Source organism: Corvus moneduloides, chromosome 11 (genome assembly GCF_009650955.1).
Source record: "Corvus moneduloides isolate bCorMon1 chromosome 11, bCorMon1.pri, whole genome shotgun sequence".
Taxonomy (NCBI): domain Eukaryota; kingdom Metazoa; phylum Chordata; class Aves; order Passeriformes; family Corvidae; genus Corvus; species Corvus moneduloides.
In genome coordinates, this window is record NC_045486.1 from 17,612,508 (window position 1) to 17,630,556 (window position 18,049).

Genomic DNA, 18,049 nt, shown 5'->3' on the forward strand with positions numbered 1-18,049 from the left:
TTGTTCCTGCATATAGTGTGAAATTTTGAATTTTTTCATTGGATGTGCTGTGCTCTTAGATAACAGAGCGTAGGAAAAGGCTGTTATGGCCTGAACATAAGACAAGGCACTTTTTTCTGAATGAAAATCAGACAAGTGTTATCCCTTGTCCTGTCCCTACATGCCCTTGTCAGAAATCCCTTCTGTGCTGGTCTTAAGTTCCGTTTAAAATTCCTTCAGAATCAAGTGTCAGACCATGATTTTTTTTGCTGTTTGTCCTCAGAAAGGATATAAAAATCTAGAGACGCTGAAACTTAACAGCTCCTTGCAGAATAACTGTAAGGAATCTCAGATCCCAAGTGTGATAAACACCTTCCATCGTGACTCACCTTTAGTTAGTGCACATGCTGGAAGCTCTGTGACAGAAGTATTTTTACCTTCCGTGAAAAAAAAGATGGCAGAGCTTTGGTTCTGGCAGTGACACCCTCTGAGGTCAGACAGGGCTGGACACTGAACCAGGCATGGTCCCCAGCACTGTTCCCTTCTCTCTCTTAAGAAGGCAGCAGAATTCCCCCTCTTAGGGATCAGAATATATCCAGCCAGGTGTAGGATTGCTCAGTTTTGTCTCCATCTGGATCTAGGAGATGCAGGGCAGTCCAAAAGTAGCACTGACCTGGATGCTGACATCAGTAGCAGTTCTGGTACCATCAGTGAAGTGCTGCCAGCTGATTAAACATCAGCAGAGGTGGCAGCATCACCCCACAGAGGGTAACTCCAACCCAGAGTCTGGCCCTGCTGAGAGAAGGTGGGCAGGGGTTAAGGTTCAGCAGTGGTGTCTGAGTCAGGTGAAAGGCAGGAGTGCAGCATTAGGAGTTGCCCTAAGAAATATTCCCAAAAGGCAGCACAGATTGCTTTGTATCAACTTTGGCACTTTCTGGCCTCTGAGGTTTATCATTTTGGAAAAGATCATTTTGGGATCCAACTTCCCCATCCTCACTGATGCCACATGACTTGGGGTCATGGAACAACTGTCCTGTTTCTCTCTGTGTGGTGAACAGCGTGAAACACTTTTGCTCTGGTGATCTGCAAACCAGCCTCTACACCCTTTAAAAAATAATGATAAACTACAGCCAAGGCCATAACAGTTCCAGGAGAGACCTGCTGCGTATTCCAAGGAGGGCCTCTGTAGTCCAGGAGCAGCCAGCCCTGGGATTGTAGACATGTGCCACTGCAGCCCCAATCCTGACCAGAGATACCTCCTGAGCTCCCTTTCTCATCACTATGCAAAAATACCAAAGCTGCTGCAGTCTCAGCTCTCCAAGGTGCTCAGACTCCATCACAGGCTGGTGGAGGTGCTTAGACTCTCTCACTCATCTGCTGGAATGTGCACTCTACATAACAGGAATTAAAATTAATGTATACTCTACATAGCAGGAATTATAATTGGAAAAATTATCTGTGAAAAAAACCTCACACTTCTAATACAGGATTTTTCATCAATGTGTTCAAAGGACTTTCCAAAGTGTGTACTAGAAGAGCAACAAATAATTGCTTTTTTCAATAACCATTTTATCTGCAGTGGTTCTATCTTATCATAATTTCTTAATTATGAAATGCTTCTAAGATAAGGTAATTCTGTGATTTTCAGGTCTCTTCCCAAGCTTGTGTTCATCTTGACTTTAAATCTATTTATTTATTTCCTTGCCCTCCCTCACCACACCGCAATATCTTTCTAAAACTCATTTTCCCCAAGGCAAGCAGCCCATATGTTAGATAATTCAAGGGATCCCTGTCTTTTCCTGCTATCTCTGTTACTTCTAAGGGTTCAGCTGTCTCCTTGTGTAAGATACCAAAATTACCCAGATTTTGGTTTTACATCTGCTGTCATATCATAGCAAAGGTGAGAAATTGCTTGCTCTGGACATCAAAGCTCGCTCAAGCAAACCTCAGCCTGTGCACACCTTAGAAATGTTCCTGGGTCTGAATTAAAATGTAACTACACTGTATAAAGTTGTTATTTTTGTTAAACACTGTATTCTCTGTGGCCTGTCAGGTTGGCAGCTGAATTAAATGACTAATTAGTGGCAGACAGGTATCCTTGATCCCAGTGGTTTGGGGGTGGTTGTGATGGTGTTTGGGTTTTTTAACACACAAGCAGGCCTTTGTAGAAACCAGCATTGTAAAGAACTAACCATTATTGTAGAGTAACTCTCTTCCCATACCCAATACTGGGGGTAAAATTTAGGGGTGATTTTCTAAAAAGCCATTCAGTTAGAATTATAATGAAATTTTGTTGCGTATCAGTCAGTATCATTTAGGAAGCTCAGAAGGATGTGGGAAATACCCACCCTGTGGATGCAGTCCTAAGAATAACCAGCAAATGTAGTTTGTCCTCTCCTGGTCCTAGGACAAGCACATGGATTCTCTGCAGAGGAATTCTCTGAAAACTTCCTGGCAGGGGTTGGGGCTTTTGATTGTTTGGTCCATGTCATAATACGAATTTCTTGCCTTGTAAAAAGCCTGTGCTGTACAAATTGAAATACAAGGCCATCTGGGCCCACATTTTTTGTCTTTTGCCTGTGACACAGTAAATTTTTTTGTGAAATTGGAAAAGTGACTAAAGTGTGAACCCATCAATATGTTCATGCCCTGCCATTTTCTGATGTTTTGACAGCTGCCCTTTGAAAAAATAGTTCTTTAAACTGCTGTTAATTAAGAACTGGTAATCTGATGGTGTAATAAAATTCCCCCTGTCAAAGCACAGATATTTTCAGGAATCTATTGCTCTCTAGAGCACTAAGTATTACCTCCAAGGTTTTTTGATTTTTGAAATGCCTTGTCAGGCACTACTGAGATTAAAACTATGTCAAATCAGTTTTAGTGTGGAACTTCATGTCTCCAAGACATGCAAGATAAAGGCTACCATATGTTACACTGGTATGCTGGGTGATGGAGAAAGCCTAGAAAGTGTGTTCTCTTCTTGGTGCAGCAGCAGAATCGAGCCTGAGGAGGAAATGCTAAAGATGTTTTATGTAGCTTAATTTTTTGGCTCTGGAGGGACACGATCTGCTGGTTAGCAGCATCCCAAACAGTGGCTCTGCAGCTCCCTGCATATGCTGCCCTGGGAAATGCAGTGCTGCTTTTAGAGAGCAAGGAGACACAGCCATGAATTTGTTACTTGCCTGCTGTAATTTAGCAGTATAACACAATAGGGAGGGGATTGAAACTTCTCCTTAGGATAAATTCCCTTTATGCCTAGTTCTGAGTCACTGTGCCAGCTTTTATTGCGCTGCATGGCACCGTAATCTGGAGTTGCATTGCCATTATAATCTCACTGGTTGAGATAATGGGTTCTCAAGTCACATGTGAAAGAAAGTCCCTGTGTGATTTAAGGTTCATGTTTTAGCTTTCAGCAAAATGCAGTTTTAAATTCTAAATTGGTTCAGATTAGGAATGACAGATTTTAGATGTCCACAGCTTAAATTTCCTCCCCGCTTTATGTAAAAATAGCATTATTTCCTTTTACAGTGGTTATAATACCACGTAGTTGAGGAGCTTTTTAAAGAAAACCACGAGATTTTATCTGAATCAGAGATTGTTCCAGTTAATTTTTGTGTAAAGTAGTACCTGACAGTGAGATGACAGCACTTAGTAGAGAAAGAGGCAGCAGCTGTTGCTGTAGAGCACGAGGATCCTTTTTGTATCAGTCTAAAACAGGGATGAATATTCTCCCAGTACACAGTGCCTGTTTAAAATCTTGTCTGGGAGGTGAGTGGCATAGGCAAAACTGGTTTTTAGGAAGAAATGTTTCTTAGACCTTTCCTGTAACTAAAAAAATAAAAATGCAGGAGGAATGTCTCAAAGTTGATGTTTGTTTATGAAGTTATCAGTGAAATCTACAATATGCCAAGGAAATTGCAATGAAGGTGGCTTCTGACGTATGAATGCAAAATGCTGCTATAATGACTTATTGAAAAGTGTCCTATATGTATTTTCTTATTTTTTTTAATTTTTAAATTATTATTATTTTCTTAATTTATTTATTAACTTTATTTTTGAAGTTACATCGGAGTCAATAACACTTACTTGTCTTCATTAACTTCAGCTTCCCTTTTGCTCTTCTGTAGGTTGTCCAGTTGTTTGGTTTTTCTTGAAGCTCATTTTTAAAAGGCTTGACCTGCTTTTCTGTAACATGGGATTTCAGAGTTTTCATCCACGTTTATAGCTGCAGGCACTTATGTTGGAATGTCTCTATTTTTTCCAATCTTCCAGGATCTCAGCAGCAAGGACATGAAGAGGGATTTGTACATAGTTGCCCATGTAATCCGAATAGGTACAGTATGATTTAGTGCTTGAAATATACGTAATAAACAGTGCTCTTCGAGTATTTTTAAATGTATGTTTTAATTAGCTGCTTTAAAATGATTTATACATTTAGAAAACTCAGTCATAAACTGATTGACATTCAGACCATATGGAGCTAAGTGTTAGAAAGTTACAGATGACTAACAGAGATTTTGTTTTTCTGAGTCTGAAACAGAATTTTTGATTAAACACCACATTTAGGGGAGAGGGACAAACTAAAAAGGCTTCTTGTTTAATGTTTAAAAACTTCAAATGAGATCTTTTTACTGGTGATTATAGCTGGGTTACAGGGCAGCATGTCTGACCATCCACATTGAGTAAATCAGAGGCTGTTAGACAAGTATATATCAAGATCTGGTTGCTGCTGTAGGAGTCTGTGGTGCAGACACATATTTTACCTGTGTTAATTTTAAATATTATGCCCAAAATGCTAACAATGTGCAGTAGGAGTAGCAGAGACAGTTTCCTCAGCTCTATTATTGTAAACAAGTGAGTAGTGCAGTGCTATTCATGTGTTCCAGGTTTTCAGGTGGCTGAAGGATGGCCGGGCAGTATTTGCGAGGAAAGGGTTTTTAAGCTGTTGCCAGCTCAGTCACTGCTAACACCCATTACCAGCCACAGACACCTTTTCTGAAGTACAGCAGCTCTAAAGAGAGCTTTGTGTGTTGTCCTGGGAATGGCAATGTGCCTTCAGAGCCACAGCTGTGTCAGAGAGGTCGGGTTTTCATTATCTGACTTCACCGTGTCATGAGAGCCCACACGTCAGAATTGCTCTGTTATCACTTGAGGTGATAAATGAAGCTTGTAGAAAGATGCTGTGTTAACCTTGATGCAAGAAGTGTTGGACAAATTATTATATGTAATGTTACAAGTTCACTTAGATTATCACAGTGATTTTTCTGGCCTTGGCATTTTTTGCTCTATTTAAAAACTGCCTCAGTAATAGGAAGTCAATCACTGAGCAGATTTGTACCTCAGAATTCTCCTTCCTGTGCTCCAAGAAGGATCCATCCAACAACCAATATATGATATGATATATATTATATACAATATATAATACATTCCCTTAAAGCAGCTGAATAAAATGAAAATTTGTACAAACAGGGCACTCTAAGGAAGGAGCACAATGAATCTCTGTGTGGGTCAGACTGCTGAGTACAAGCCATACTCTTGGCTCATTCCACAGATGATTTGTAGTCAGCCCAGCTGGATGCAAATATGTGTCATGGAGCTGCAAATCAAAGCTGGCCAGACATGATGCTGTTCACTTCGCCCTTGACTGTTTTTGGCTGAGGTGTAGGTTCAGATGGACCTCTGGGTTTGAAAAGTTTAAGAGTGAAAAGCTGTGGTGGGTTGAGCCCAGGTGAACACCAGAGGCCCTCCAAGCTGCTCTGTCACTCCCCTCCTCAGCAGGATGGGGCTGGGGGCAGAAATAAGATGGAAGGAAATTAATGGGTGAAGATAAAGGCAGTCTGATAAAGCAAAGGCCATGTGCAGAAGCAAAGGAAAGCAAAAGATTCATTCTCTCTACTTTCAGTCAGCCATCAATGTCCAGCCACTTCCCAGGAAGCCAGGCTGTATAGAGCCAAACCTCATAGTGACAAATGTCCCCCTCTCCTCCTTCCCCTTGTGTTGCTGAGCAGATGTCATGTGCTGCGGGACATCCCTCTGGCCAGTGTGGATCAGCTCTCCTGGCTGTGTCCCCTCCCAGCCCTGCCCCCCCAGGCTCCTGGAGAAGGGGGATGTTGCAGAGGTAGTCCTGGTGCTGTGCCAGCCCTGCTCACATCCCTGGGCTGTTCTCAGCATCTCCCTGCACAGCCCAGCACGTGGGGCTGGGGGAAAACCAGCTGCAGCTCCTCCAGAGCCAGGGCAGGAGTGTCAGCCTGCAGCCAGGAGCTGAAAGTGGCCTGGGTGTGTGTTCTCAGAGGGGTGATGAACACAGCAGGCAGGATGTGGCTGCCCATCCATCCCTGATGTTTGAAATTTCCTTCTCTTTAGGTCGCATGCTGCTCAATGACTCCAAGAAAGGGCCCCCCCATTTACACTATCGCCGCCCCTACGGCTGTGCAGTGCTCAGCATCATGGACGTGCTCCAGTCCATCTCGGAAATCAAGGAAGAGAAGGACTTTGTTCTCAAAGTTTACACGTGAGTAACTCCTAGAAGGAAGTTTTTTGCTTCTTTATTATTCCAGCAGCTATAGAAACTAATGAATATTATCCACAGATGTTTCAGGTGTGTGAAATGCTTCAGAGGTTATTGAATATTGCCCAAATCTGTGTGACTTGCAAAGCTGCTCTTTTATTAGTGTGAATTATTTAAAATCTGCTGAGCTCAAACCCAGAGGAATGTACTGTATTTCATCTGATGAAGGGAATAATAACTCATCTGCTCTTTCTTACCACTCATGGTAACCAACAAAAGAAGTAGAGAACAACTAATTCAACAGTGTGTGACCAAAATTCTCAAAACAAATCAACATTTTTTGAGCAGGAATCTGTCTTCAGTTATTTGTGATTTTGAACTTCAAACTAACAAATTCTTATTATGAAATGTGGTCTCACAGTTGTAATAAAGAGGCCACAGACAAACTGTCTGGAGACTGCAGGGAATATTTAAATCCCTTGTCAGTGAGGATAAATAGTGGCAAGATCTGTTTTGCAGATGGACTGAGACACAGCTGACACTGCTTTGTGGTCTGTGGCCACTGTTGAGAGTAATAAGATAATTTGGTGGGTTACAGAACTTTGTTACTCTTTGAGAAGTGCATTCAGCAGCAGAAAATGTGACCTTCAAGGGAAGCTATATGAAAAAATGTCTTTTACTGTTCACTGAAGATTCTTGGATGTCTCTTCGTACATTAGAAATCTCTTAAGCCCAAACAAAAGTCTCTCAGAGTCAGCTCTTTCATTCTTCCTTTGCCAAAAGTTATGAACATTGTAGCAAAAATGTCAAATTATAGGGAAGAAAATGGTCATCTTTCTTCTTTCTGTCGGTAGAATCTGGCTAATCTTGGCCTTTTGTCACATTCAGTTTCAGCTTATCTCAGACCAGTGGGTTTTAGTTATATAGTTCTATTGGCTTTGTAGATATGGTGTTAATGTATTGCAACTGCAACATTTTGAATGTTTACAGGAATGGAACATTCTGATTATCATATTTCTGTTTTGTTGCCCATTTAATGCCTCTTTAGCTTCTGAAAAATAGAACAGAAAAAACTTGTTGAAACACTGGACTTTGTCAGTGACAAGTGGAGTCACACAGCCTGTTAGAGCAACCCAAAGCCTTGGTACAAAGCTGAAATAAAAATCACAGGATACAGAGCTTCCCTTTTCTTCCTGCTAATCTGCAGTGTTTTGTTTACATGGATTCCCTTCATAGCACCCAGGTTTTGTCCAAATTCCTCAGCAGATTTGCACCAGTCACTCCTCACGTGGGCAGGGAGAGCCCCTGGCTGAATTCAGCTCTGTAATCAGATGCTTGTAATTCTTTATCACTATTATCACTCTCTTGGGCTGTTATAAGGCTTGTACATTATTCTTTCATGTTGCTGCTGTTTGGAGTGTTCTGTATAAACCTGCAGCAGAAATATTCAGGAGGGAACATGGATATATCTGAAGGGCACCAGCTTATCCCCTTTGCAGCTTTGATAGCTGTTGGTCTTTTATGACAGAGTTTTCACAGGTTTCTCTCTTGCATCTTCTCTTTGCACATTCCTTTAGCTAACCTGCCTTTTCTTGTTCCTAGGCTACAATTGAAATGACAGGGTTTTGTCCTTTGTAAGTTTAAAATTGAATATGAGTGCTTAAACAGCCCTGAACTGATTTTCTTACCTGCTGCTCTCATTTGGATTACTGTTAAAATGGCCATCTCCAAAAGATCATAAAGATGAAATAAGGAGAGAGGTGTATTTGTATTTTTCAAGGAGCAGTAAAAAGCATTCCTTTTATACACTCTGTGGCTAAAGCTTACAGCTGCCACAAATGAGGCAGCCAGAAAAGCCTTTTCACAGGGAGAAGCTGAAAAAAATTTGAGAGACTGAAAACCTAACAAAAGCTGAAACAAATACATGGTCTGTCAAGGGAGACTTCTGCTGAATCCACAAGAGAATGCTTATGGGAGCGGGAAAAAAATCAATTTACTTCACCAGTCTTCTTCAGCTTGCCTTATTATTGTTAAAGATTTATGTCTGAAAAAATTTTTTTCTCACACTTGAGATTTTCCTCTTTGTTAATCCCACAGTCATGTTAAAATCTCCCTAAGAGGATATAGTACCATAGCTGTAGTTATAAGCTCATTATGTAAAAGCATAAAGGTTTGCTTTTATAATTCTTTTTAATATATATGTAAAATAATTTAAAAGTGAGATGGAAATTAAATTCTCAGTCCCTTTTTTCTGAAATCACTTGATTTAATATTTTGTATTAATTTTATCTTTAGTGAAATTTTTTGCTCATTAAACATGTTATTCTTTGTGTCCGTCTTACCATTCTCCTGAAAACTTCATGCATTTCTCTTCCATATTTGCTCTTTTCTGTTTCTTTTTTTTTGTACTGTTTTCTTTCAATCCTTTTTTTCTTTTCTCCAGCCCTAGATCTTAAAATGCTTACCTGTTAATGCCTGAATGCCTTTCCCTTTTGCTATTCCATTGTTGCTATTTGCCCAGCTGGACAAGAGCTCACATCCCATTGCTGTCCCCAGCTGCTGACTCTGGGGGCTGCTGTGGGGTGGAAAACATTCCAAATGTGCATTTGCTGCACAACCAGCCAGCCTCAAAGGTGATGGATGGCTCAGGAGAAAATTGTTATTTAAAGGAGAAACAGATTCCTTTATATACTTGGTATTTGGACAAGTAAAATGTGAGCACAATAAGACACATTCCAAGCAAATGTTTCCAGGCCAGCCTGTCAAAGTTGGGAGAAGATCCTCCTTCCTGGTGCTCAGGAAATGCAAAGTGCAGCTTCCACTGGCACTTGGTACAAAACTGGCTTTAAGCTGCCTTTACAGCTGATTTTGGGATAACTTTGTTCCAGGTTAATTGGCAGGCATAAGTTGTTGGAGCCTGAAATCTATTTTAACTTGTACTCCAGAGGCTTGTACAGCAACTAAAAATCACCACAGTTTAGACATTTGTTTGTGTCTGTGAGGATGGAGGATAGTATAGAATCTCTGCTTTAGGTTCTCTCTCTACTTTTAGGAGAATCTTATTTGGAGTAGGATAAATGACTTTTAATGTGTTGACAATGTGAAGATAATTTTTATTTTTTCTTGATGAGTAAGCTAAACCAGCACAGAACACCACAATTACTGGCAGGGGGTTTGTACTGTCCATTAGTGCCTTAGCTCTGTTGTGTTTTGGTTTTGAGGGATTGTTTTGGAGAGCACAAATACAGTCAATTTACCATCCTGGGAAGTTGTGCAAGGTCATTTGTGTGCTGATCTGCCTTGTGTGACTGTGTGAGTAACTGGTGTCTCCTCCCAGAAGGGGTATAGTACTTACAGGAGGTGGGCAGTAGAGCAAGTGAGATGTTTAAGGACACAGACGTTTTCTATTTCATTTGGTCCAAGTTGTCTCTGTTCCTTTTGCTGTTCTAAGAACATTTGGGGGAGTCAGTAATTGTGCCATCGCAGGCTTTGGGGCTTACCTCATTAATCTTGGCAGCACATGGTTTTGCGATACTGAAGCTGCAGGAAATTACCAGCTACTACTTGTAGAGAGCCTGAATTCCTTCTGCCATGCTGTTCTTCCGTTACATAAGGCAGCAAACCAAAACATCCCCACTGTCTTCACAGGAGTTGGTGTGTGTCTAACCCTGGTTGTGCTGGCATGTTGTGCTCTTGGGGGGAAGCAAAAAAGGGAAAAAATGGTAATATCCTTGGAGAAGTTTTACAAAGTGACTTATTTCTTAAAACTCCCAGGAGCTGAAAGCTTAGAGTATTAGCTTTTTATTTTAACCTTTAAGAGTCAATAGGACAGAGGTTTAATTAAATTGTTTAATTCAATTGCTTTTCAGGAGAAATGAGATTCACAATTGCTGCTGAGTTAAAAATTGCTGACTTCATGGGGAATCATTGAATCTTGCTGTTGTGATTTAAATAAAGCACAGTTGAATTTAAAATGCAGTTAGACTTGATCAACACACTGCTTTTCCTTTCTTTTTTAACCAATAGCACTGTTTGTAGTAAAGGTGCTGGTTTTTTCACATGAGAGAAGATTATATGGCTCATCTTTCATGTAAAAGCTGGATAAAGAGGGTCACTTCAGTTGTTTGCCTTTCTCTCCCCAGTCTGAGGTCTCTCCCATCCTATGGGACAGTAGCCTGTGGACTCAGAACGTGGAGCTGGTTTCCTTGGCTCCTGTCCCAGTGGCACTGCGATTCCTGCATGTTGTGCTTTGGATCCTGGACAGAAATGTAGCACTCATTTTCTACATGCACAGAATTCAGACAGAGTGTCCAGAGCTTTCTTCATTCTGTCATAATCTGAAAAGTGGAAAGATGGCTTTGGTGACAGAAGAGTCACCACCAGCTCCAAAGTGTCCATTGAAAGGACATAGCTATTAGGAAATATTTTGTTCCCTTCCACTTTAAAAATAAGTTACATGGGATTTCTCTCATTCATCCAAACCCTGTACAAGCCTTCATATTATCTCTACAGCAAAGTTGACTCTCGTGTTCCAAGACGAGAAAGCATTTAACTTGAATTAGTGTTCTTCTATTTTAGGTGTAACAATGAAAACGAATGGTGCCAGATCCATGAAAATATCATCCGCAAGTCCAGCACCAAATACACAGCCCCCAGCTCCAACTATGGTAAATATTTCCTTGTGCTTGTTTGTCAGAACAACAGCTGAACATCTCCTTTAGGAAACTGCTGATTATTTGTAGCAGAGAAATTCACTGAGATGTGAGGTTTTCCTTTCGTAGCTAATGACAGATAAATAGGGAAAATAAATCCTGTCTTATCTGTTTACCTCATGTAATGATGTCTGTAGTTGCTAATTCAGAGATATCACTGCTCTCCTACTCCAAATGAAGCAGCTGATAGGATACAGTTCAGCTTCATTACAGCCAGTTCTGCATTCATTACCAAGTGTCTGAATCATGGTGATGTCCAAATACTGAATTTGTCTTAATTTCACTTATTTGCATATTGAGATGCTGTAGTGGAATATGCAGTGCACGCTCCCATAGAAGAGATTAAGCACAACAATAAGAAAATAAAACATTTTGCAGGTTTGGAATTTTACTGTGTATAAAGCTGGTTTCATTCTATGCTGCTCCTCCTGTTAAAGTTATTCACTAGTCATCATTAAAAGATCTTCCTAAATTGTTTACAACTTTGAAAACTTGGGCAACATGTCTGAACTTCCAAATCTGCTCCAGTCCTTTGACCCTGGAATTTTTAAAATTTATTTTCATTTGTTTGTTTTTAATAGCAGACAAGGATATAAAATGAACAAGTTTTCCTGTAAGTGACAAAAATAGTCAAGACTGATTCCTAATGAACACATGTCTCTTGTGTGCTGTGAAACCTTCTGGACACACAGACACCCTTGTACATGGTATTCAAAGAGTTTGAATTTTTTCCATGGTTTCAAAGCCTGTGTTTTCCCTGCAGTGCTCTCCTGCCTACTCAGCTGGGCAGTTGCAAGTCCATGTTTTGGCAGCTTTTGAGTATATACATGCTGACTGTCCAGCTGGCTGGTTTGCCTCCCTTTTTCTTCATTTTAAGGCTTTTTGCTCAATTTTTTCATCCCAACTGCCAGTATTCATTAAATTTATACAATCCTCATGTAATCTGGATATCCGCTTATTTGCCAAATTCGGCTGAAGCCAAACAACAGGCTTGAAAATTATTTCAAGGGGAGAAGGCAGGAAGTGGGTAGGAGGTACATAATACTCCTGGTTTCGTTCCCCTGGTAACTAATGGTGACTAAATATTGGTCACAAAGCCCAGATATTGAGCTTAGGAAAGAGTAGGACTTAGAATGGCTCGTGCAAAACTGTTCATCCAAGGCAGGGTTTGGTTTGGTGTGTGCTGTTCTGGGCAGTGAACAAAGAGGACACAAGGAACTCTTGACCAAGTGACACTGAAGGGGATAAAGAATGTGGAAAATTGCTCTGTGCAGGTAATTCTCATGGGTACTTGGAGCTGGTAGTGTGTGCTCCACAGGTGAGACTGGGCTTGAATGCCTGAGCTCAATGCTGCCAGTTTTTGGTATGGTAATGCTGGACTTTGTAATTTTACCAATGCACTCTCCTATGTTGTAAATTAAAAGCAACTAGAGAAAACAGCTGGACTGAGATTAAGTGTGTAATTATTCCTAGTCCAGCTGTTCAGATGATACACCGAACAACAGAGGTGGTTGCTGAAGTCAGTTTGGCCAGTTGGCACTCCTGAAACATCTTGAGGAGCTGCTGGGAATTTCATTAAAATCAACATCCTTCTATGAAGCAGTTAAAGAAATGAGTGGAACAGATACACTTTGAGATTTAAGTTTTTCCATGGTATTAAGCAGGATTAAAGGCACTTGAGAGATGTTCCAGAGCTTTCTGTGGTTGATGGTCCCTCAGACAGAGGTGGCATTGCTCATACATGTGTTGTAACCTGCTGCATGTGAGGAACAGAAGTCATGGAAGTACTTTCTGTAGCCTGGGACATGTCTGCAAAATTAAATATTCTGATTGTTAAGACTTGTATTTTAGTATAATTTTGTGCTCTTAACTGATCCCTTATAACAGTTTTGTTTCTTCCATTTTAATTTTCAAGTACTCCAAGGGAGAAAAGAGCTGTGTTTATATATTGTATTAAATTAACTGTGGAGCAATACATTAGTTTACCTGCACACTTTGTACACACAGAATCTGATTTTTAGGGCAGAAACAATGAACCTCTTTGGTTTTTTTCCAGGACTTATAATATCTCTTCAGCTTCTTCGTGGTGACATGGAGCAGATCCGAAGGGAGAACCCCATGATCTTTAACAGAGGCGTTTCTGTCACCAGGAAGTTGGGATTTCCTGATGTTATAATGCCAGGTAAACACAGCAGCTCCAAGCTGAAAATACTGGTCATTCTGTCTTGTGCTCTACCACTCAAGTGCAGCTGGGATGGGGACTTGACTTGAGTGAGACTCGTAACAGGGTTGTCTTATTTATCAGTGAATGCCAGATTTGGGTAGGCAAATGCTAAAACATGGTCAGCAACAGACATTCTAGTGATAGAAGGTGTTAAAATCACATGGATAGAAGGGGATCTGGAAAGATTGTTCTGATAGTCTCCACAACCCCTGCCAGTTAATATCCCTCTTGTACACTCAGCATAGAGATTTTTAAATGCATGAAATTCCTTCTTCCCAGCAATCCAAATCCTGGAAGAAAAGAGCTTATACTTTGCAACCTTGATGTTTCTGAGTGCATGTGATCCTTTTGTAATGAGAAGTAGAGAAGGTGAAGATCTGGTCAGATTTTCCCTCTGGCCTCATGGAGCAGCTGGTCTGTGCAATGTCTCGGCTGCAGCACTGCTGTGCTTCCTCTGCTCCTCACCTCTGGAGCAGCAGCTGGAGATGCTTCTTGGCTTGGCAGATCCAGCACGGCCAAGAATTCACTTAGAGAAGAACCCAGAATGTGGCCAGTCATGCAACCCCATAAAACCTGGTGTTACACTGCCTTGAGTTCTGCAGTGTGGTGAGAAATGGGTTTGCTAATTAGTAGCATTTGAACTATTACTTCATTGCTATGATAAGCAAGCCCAAGGATGACTTTACAGACATGGGAAATTTGGTGAAAGTATAATGGGAAAAGCATCAGATTTTGTTACTCAAAAGGCTGCAGTGAGACATCAGTACCAGAAGTTGTTGTAGCCTTGTTATGGAAGCTCTGCAGAAACGACAATAAAATAGGGAGTAGGTGGGAAGCATTTCTAGAAACTAAAGTCAAAGGATTTTGAACAACATGTGTTTATTTACTAATGAGCTTGAAAATGGTGGTAACAGAGCAGCAGAGGATGTGGGCTATAAAGCCAATTACAAATGTTGGTTCTTAGTGACCTTATAGCAGTTCCAGGCATAACCCAAAGCAATCAAATAGGGAAAAGATGAATTATTGCAGATTGATGTACAAACACAGCAGCTGCAAGGTGATCTGCTGTAATTGAGATCACAGCTGGATGTGTCACATTTACACACCTGTGTAAGGGAATTAATTCTCCTGCAAGAACTGCTTGATCCTCCATTTCTGTGGATAGAGCTGTGCCTCAGGTGCTTCAGGCCACTGAAGCTGAAGAACAGCTTCGTGTCCTCAGTGTTCCCCTGAGGAACTTTGTTTTCCAGGCCCTGGCCCTCTCTGCAAAGTGCGCAGTGTTCATACAAAACGTACTCCTGCCCTAAGCTTTTAAAATTCTCCATTCGTTACAGCTAATTCAAATTTCCAGATTTTCTTTGTGAGAACCACAGTTCTTGGAGAAAACACTGGGGTTTTAAGATGATAGACTGTTTGGAATTGGACTCATATACATATACACACACACACACATATATATATCTGCTCAAAATGCTGATTGATAGAAACAAATGTGTGAAAATATCACCATTCTGCTGTTAAATGCTTCCTGCCTCTCTAGAGGATCTGAGCACAGAACTTCTCCTTGATTCCAGGTGTGCTACAAGAGGTTTTCATATAGAGAGTTTAGATACAAAGCTTTAGGCATTATGAGAATAATGCTTCTATTGTGAGGAAAGGCAGTTTGTACCTGTCTGTAAACACCAGGTAAGAAAAGAAAAGCAGTTGAGGAAATGTGAAGGAACTTTCATTGTAATTATAAATGAGGACGTTGCCAGAGTAGAGAGGAGCTGTGAAGAGAGGAATAGTCATGAATGGGGCTCTAAACAAAGGCTTTCACTGTCGTGGGCATTCTCCAGAATAATGAAATCTCTGGAAGATGAGGAGATTGAAATGTAGTGGAACTCCACTGGTGCAGCAAACAGTGTTCACTCTAATTACTAATCAGGGTTTTTTTGGAAATCAGAGTATGTTTGACATACTCAAGTGATAGCAGATATTTGCCTGTTGTTGTGTACAACAACAGATCCAACTGGGGTTGGAGTTTGCCTGACATCCAGGATAAAACATTTGGGTTGTGTGACCTTTCCAGGTGGATTAGCCCAGCTACATGAACAAGGAATATCTGTCATTTGACTTGGTGCTTATGTTGCTACAGCCAGGATCAAACATTCTTCCTTAGCTTTATGAGTATTGTCTAAAGTTGAAAAATAATTCACTGGGGACACACATGACAAAAAAAGAAACAAAAAACCCCCAACCAAAGACTGAAGCCTGTCATGCACATTAGCAGTTCTCAACCATGTCTGCTGCTTTAATAGTCTTTGTCAAACTACCTCTTCCTTGCTTTGCTTCAGAACTGTTTGTCATTAAACACAGGGTTTCTTCTTCCAGAAAACCACATAGGAAGTTCAGGACTTGTATTTTGCAAGTGGATACAGATTTTTCAAGGCAGTGTGGTTTAAAAATGGTTTTTATGAATAAATTAATAAAGGCTACATCAGCTGGTACTGTTAAAATAAGCAGTGATCATTCTGCTGAACCAAGAAATCTGTTTGTTGAAAAGTAAATAGCTCCAGCATTTCAACTTAATTTTTTTGGTCATAGGTTTGAACGTTTTTTTTTTTTAAACAGGAAATCCTTTCACATGTGTGCATCTTAACTATTAAAATTCTGTAGCTGTGTCTCATTACAGTTTTCCTACCCCGTTTTGTTTTCTAAACTGTAGCATTAGCTCCCTGTATCAAGCCCTCTTTCTCTGTCCCTCAGATATGAGCAACATCAGTGGTAGCTGGTCATCATTAAGAAACAAGGTGAAACTGGTCTTCAGGGGCTTGTACCTTGCATGGTTATGGAGAACAAACTTAATATTCTACAAAACAATGCTTCCTGCCTTTTGTGAAGATAAAATGTTCTTTGTTTCCTACTGTGTTGTGATCCTGACAAGAGCATCATAAAGACTTCAGTTATCTTTTTTTGGCAAAATCAGAAGGGATTCAGTCAAACCAGCCTCCTAAAGAAGTTATAGTGGAGTTTTGTTCATTTGTGGTTTGCTGGTTTGTTTTTTTTTCTTTTATTCCTTTTCTAAATTGCTCCTGAGTTTAAGGCCGTGCATCTGATCCTGCCAATTTTACCTTTCCCAGAGCTGGGAGCAGTGAGGCCTGTGCTGCTCCTTGGGGATTGCAGCTGGGCTTTGTGCAGGACTTGCTGGGCAGAAATCTGTTGCATAGGCTTGGCGTTTGTCAGTCCCCCAAGGACATCCCTCCCCTTCCCCATGTGCTGATAAGTATTCTGTCTTTTCCTTTGATCCTCTGATGAAAAGTGCATGCTTCATCTCCGACTTGTGAGTGATGTTTCTTTCTCTTTTTTCTCTCTCCTTGTCTTAATTTCCTGGCTTCTCTCCTGTTCCTTTCCCTTTATTCTCTCCCCTTTGTTTCTGATGCAGAGATGAAGATTGTTGGGTGTAAGTTTCTGCTTTTCTGTGTAATGTCTGCTTTTTGCTTGCTTTTTTCCCATTTTCATATCTTCCATGGAATGTTGGTATTGGTAAAGACAGTGAATCATAACATCACAGGGAAACTTTGGTAACAGGGAGGTGGAGACTTTGTTTATCTTCATACCACAGAGTTTCAGGCAAATTTAGTAACTGTGACAGGTGAATCAGTGAGAAACAGGAGAGAAACATCTCAGCATCTGTTCAGTCAGTGAGCACGAAGTCATGGCAAAAATACATTAAGGAAAGAACGTGGTAAAATCCGTCAGCCATTCTCAGAATGTTCATGGCAAGAGTGTTAACGAGACCAAAAGACATAATTATGTCATAATTATCACCGAAAAGTGTCTACAGGGAGAATAAAAGTATTATTGTCATAAATAAACTTGTGGAAATGGAAAGTTAGAGGAGAGAAAAAGCATTAAAAAACAACTTCCTACTACCGAAAGGCAACTATTCCAGGGAAATCACTGCATTTAAAAAGGGCATTGTATAAATTCTTTTCTATACATAGAAGCCAAACAATGGGTAGCAAATAACATAATAAGTATTGCTTGTCCCTTTTCTTTGAAATAATTGTGTTCTCCTCAGTGAAAGCTGGAGAAGCACACGGAGTTAAACTTGCATAATGTTCTCTTTAGAGAAAAAAAAAAAGCTAATTTAATTTGCCATACAGGCAGCAGATAAAAGCTTTGTTTCCCCTTGCTGCTGTAATATTGCTCACAGTGATGTTAATAGTTGCTCACTGTAACTATTTCAAGAATTAGGCCTTAAAAAAAGCCTGCTGCCTGGCTGGTGAGGGGACAGAGAAGTGAGCTGCTGAAATGGGTGGAATGTGATCCCCAGAGTGGGGGACAGTGCCAGGAATGCAGTGGGAATATAGAGGGGCTTCACAGGGCTGTCAGAGGGGATGTCACTGTCAAAGCCAGGGACAATGACACAGTGGGAGGATTCGATTGGGAACAAGTCCCGAGGGGCAGCCAGGAAGCAGGACAGGGGTGCTGGAGACCCTTCCCCCTGAGCCAAGGCCAGTTTGTTCATGTCCCCTTGGTTTGGAAGAGCGATGTGATGAGCACAAAGCTGCTTCTGTCAGCCTCAGCTGTGCTGAAGTCCCTGCCCTTCCCAGGGAGCTGTGTGTTTGCACGGGGAGGCAG

At 40.8% G+C, this 18,049-nt stretch overlaps 1 protein-coding gene across 1 annotated transcript in view; it reads left to right on the forward strand.

Moving 5' to 3' along the window:
• Window positions 1-18,049, forward strand: part of DOCK3 (dedicator of cytokinesis 3) — a 185,474-nt gene that overhangs the window by 93,229 nt on the left and 74,196 nt on the right. The window contains 4 exon segments of the mRNA XM_032121102.1: window positions 4,252-4,312; window positions 6,343-6,490; window positions 11,066-11,154; window positions 13,256-13,381. Coding sequence (XP_031976993.1) covers window positions 4,252-4,312; window positions 6,343-6,490; window positions 11,066-11,154; window positions 13,256-13,381 — 424 coding nt within the window.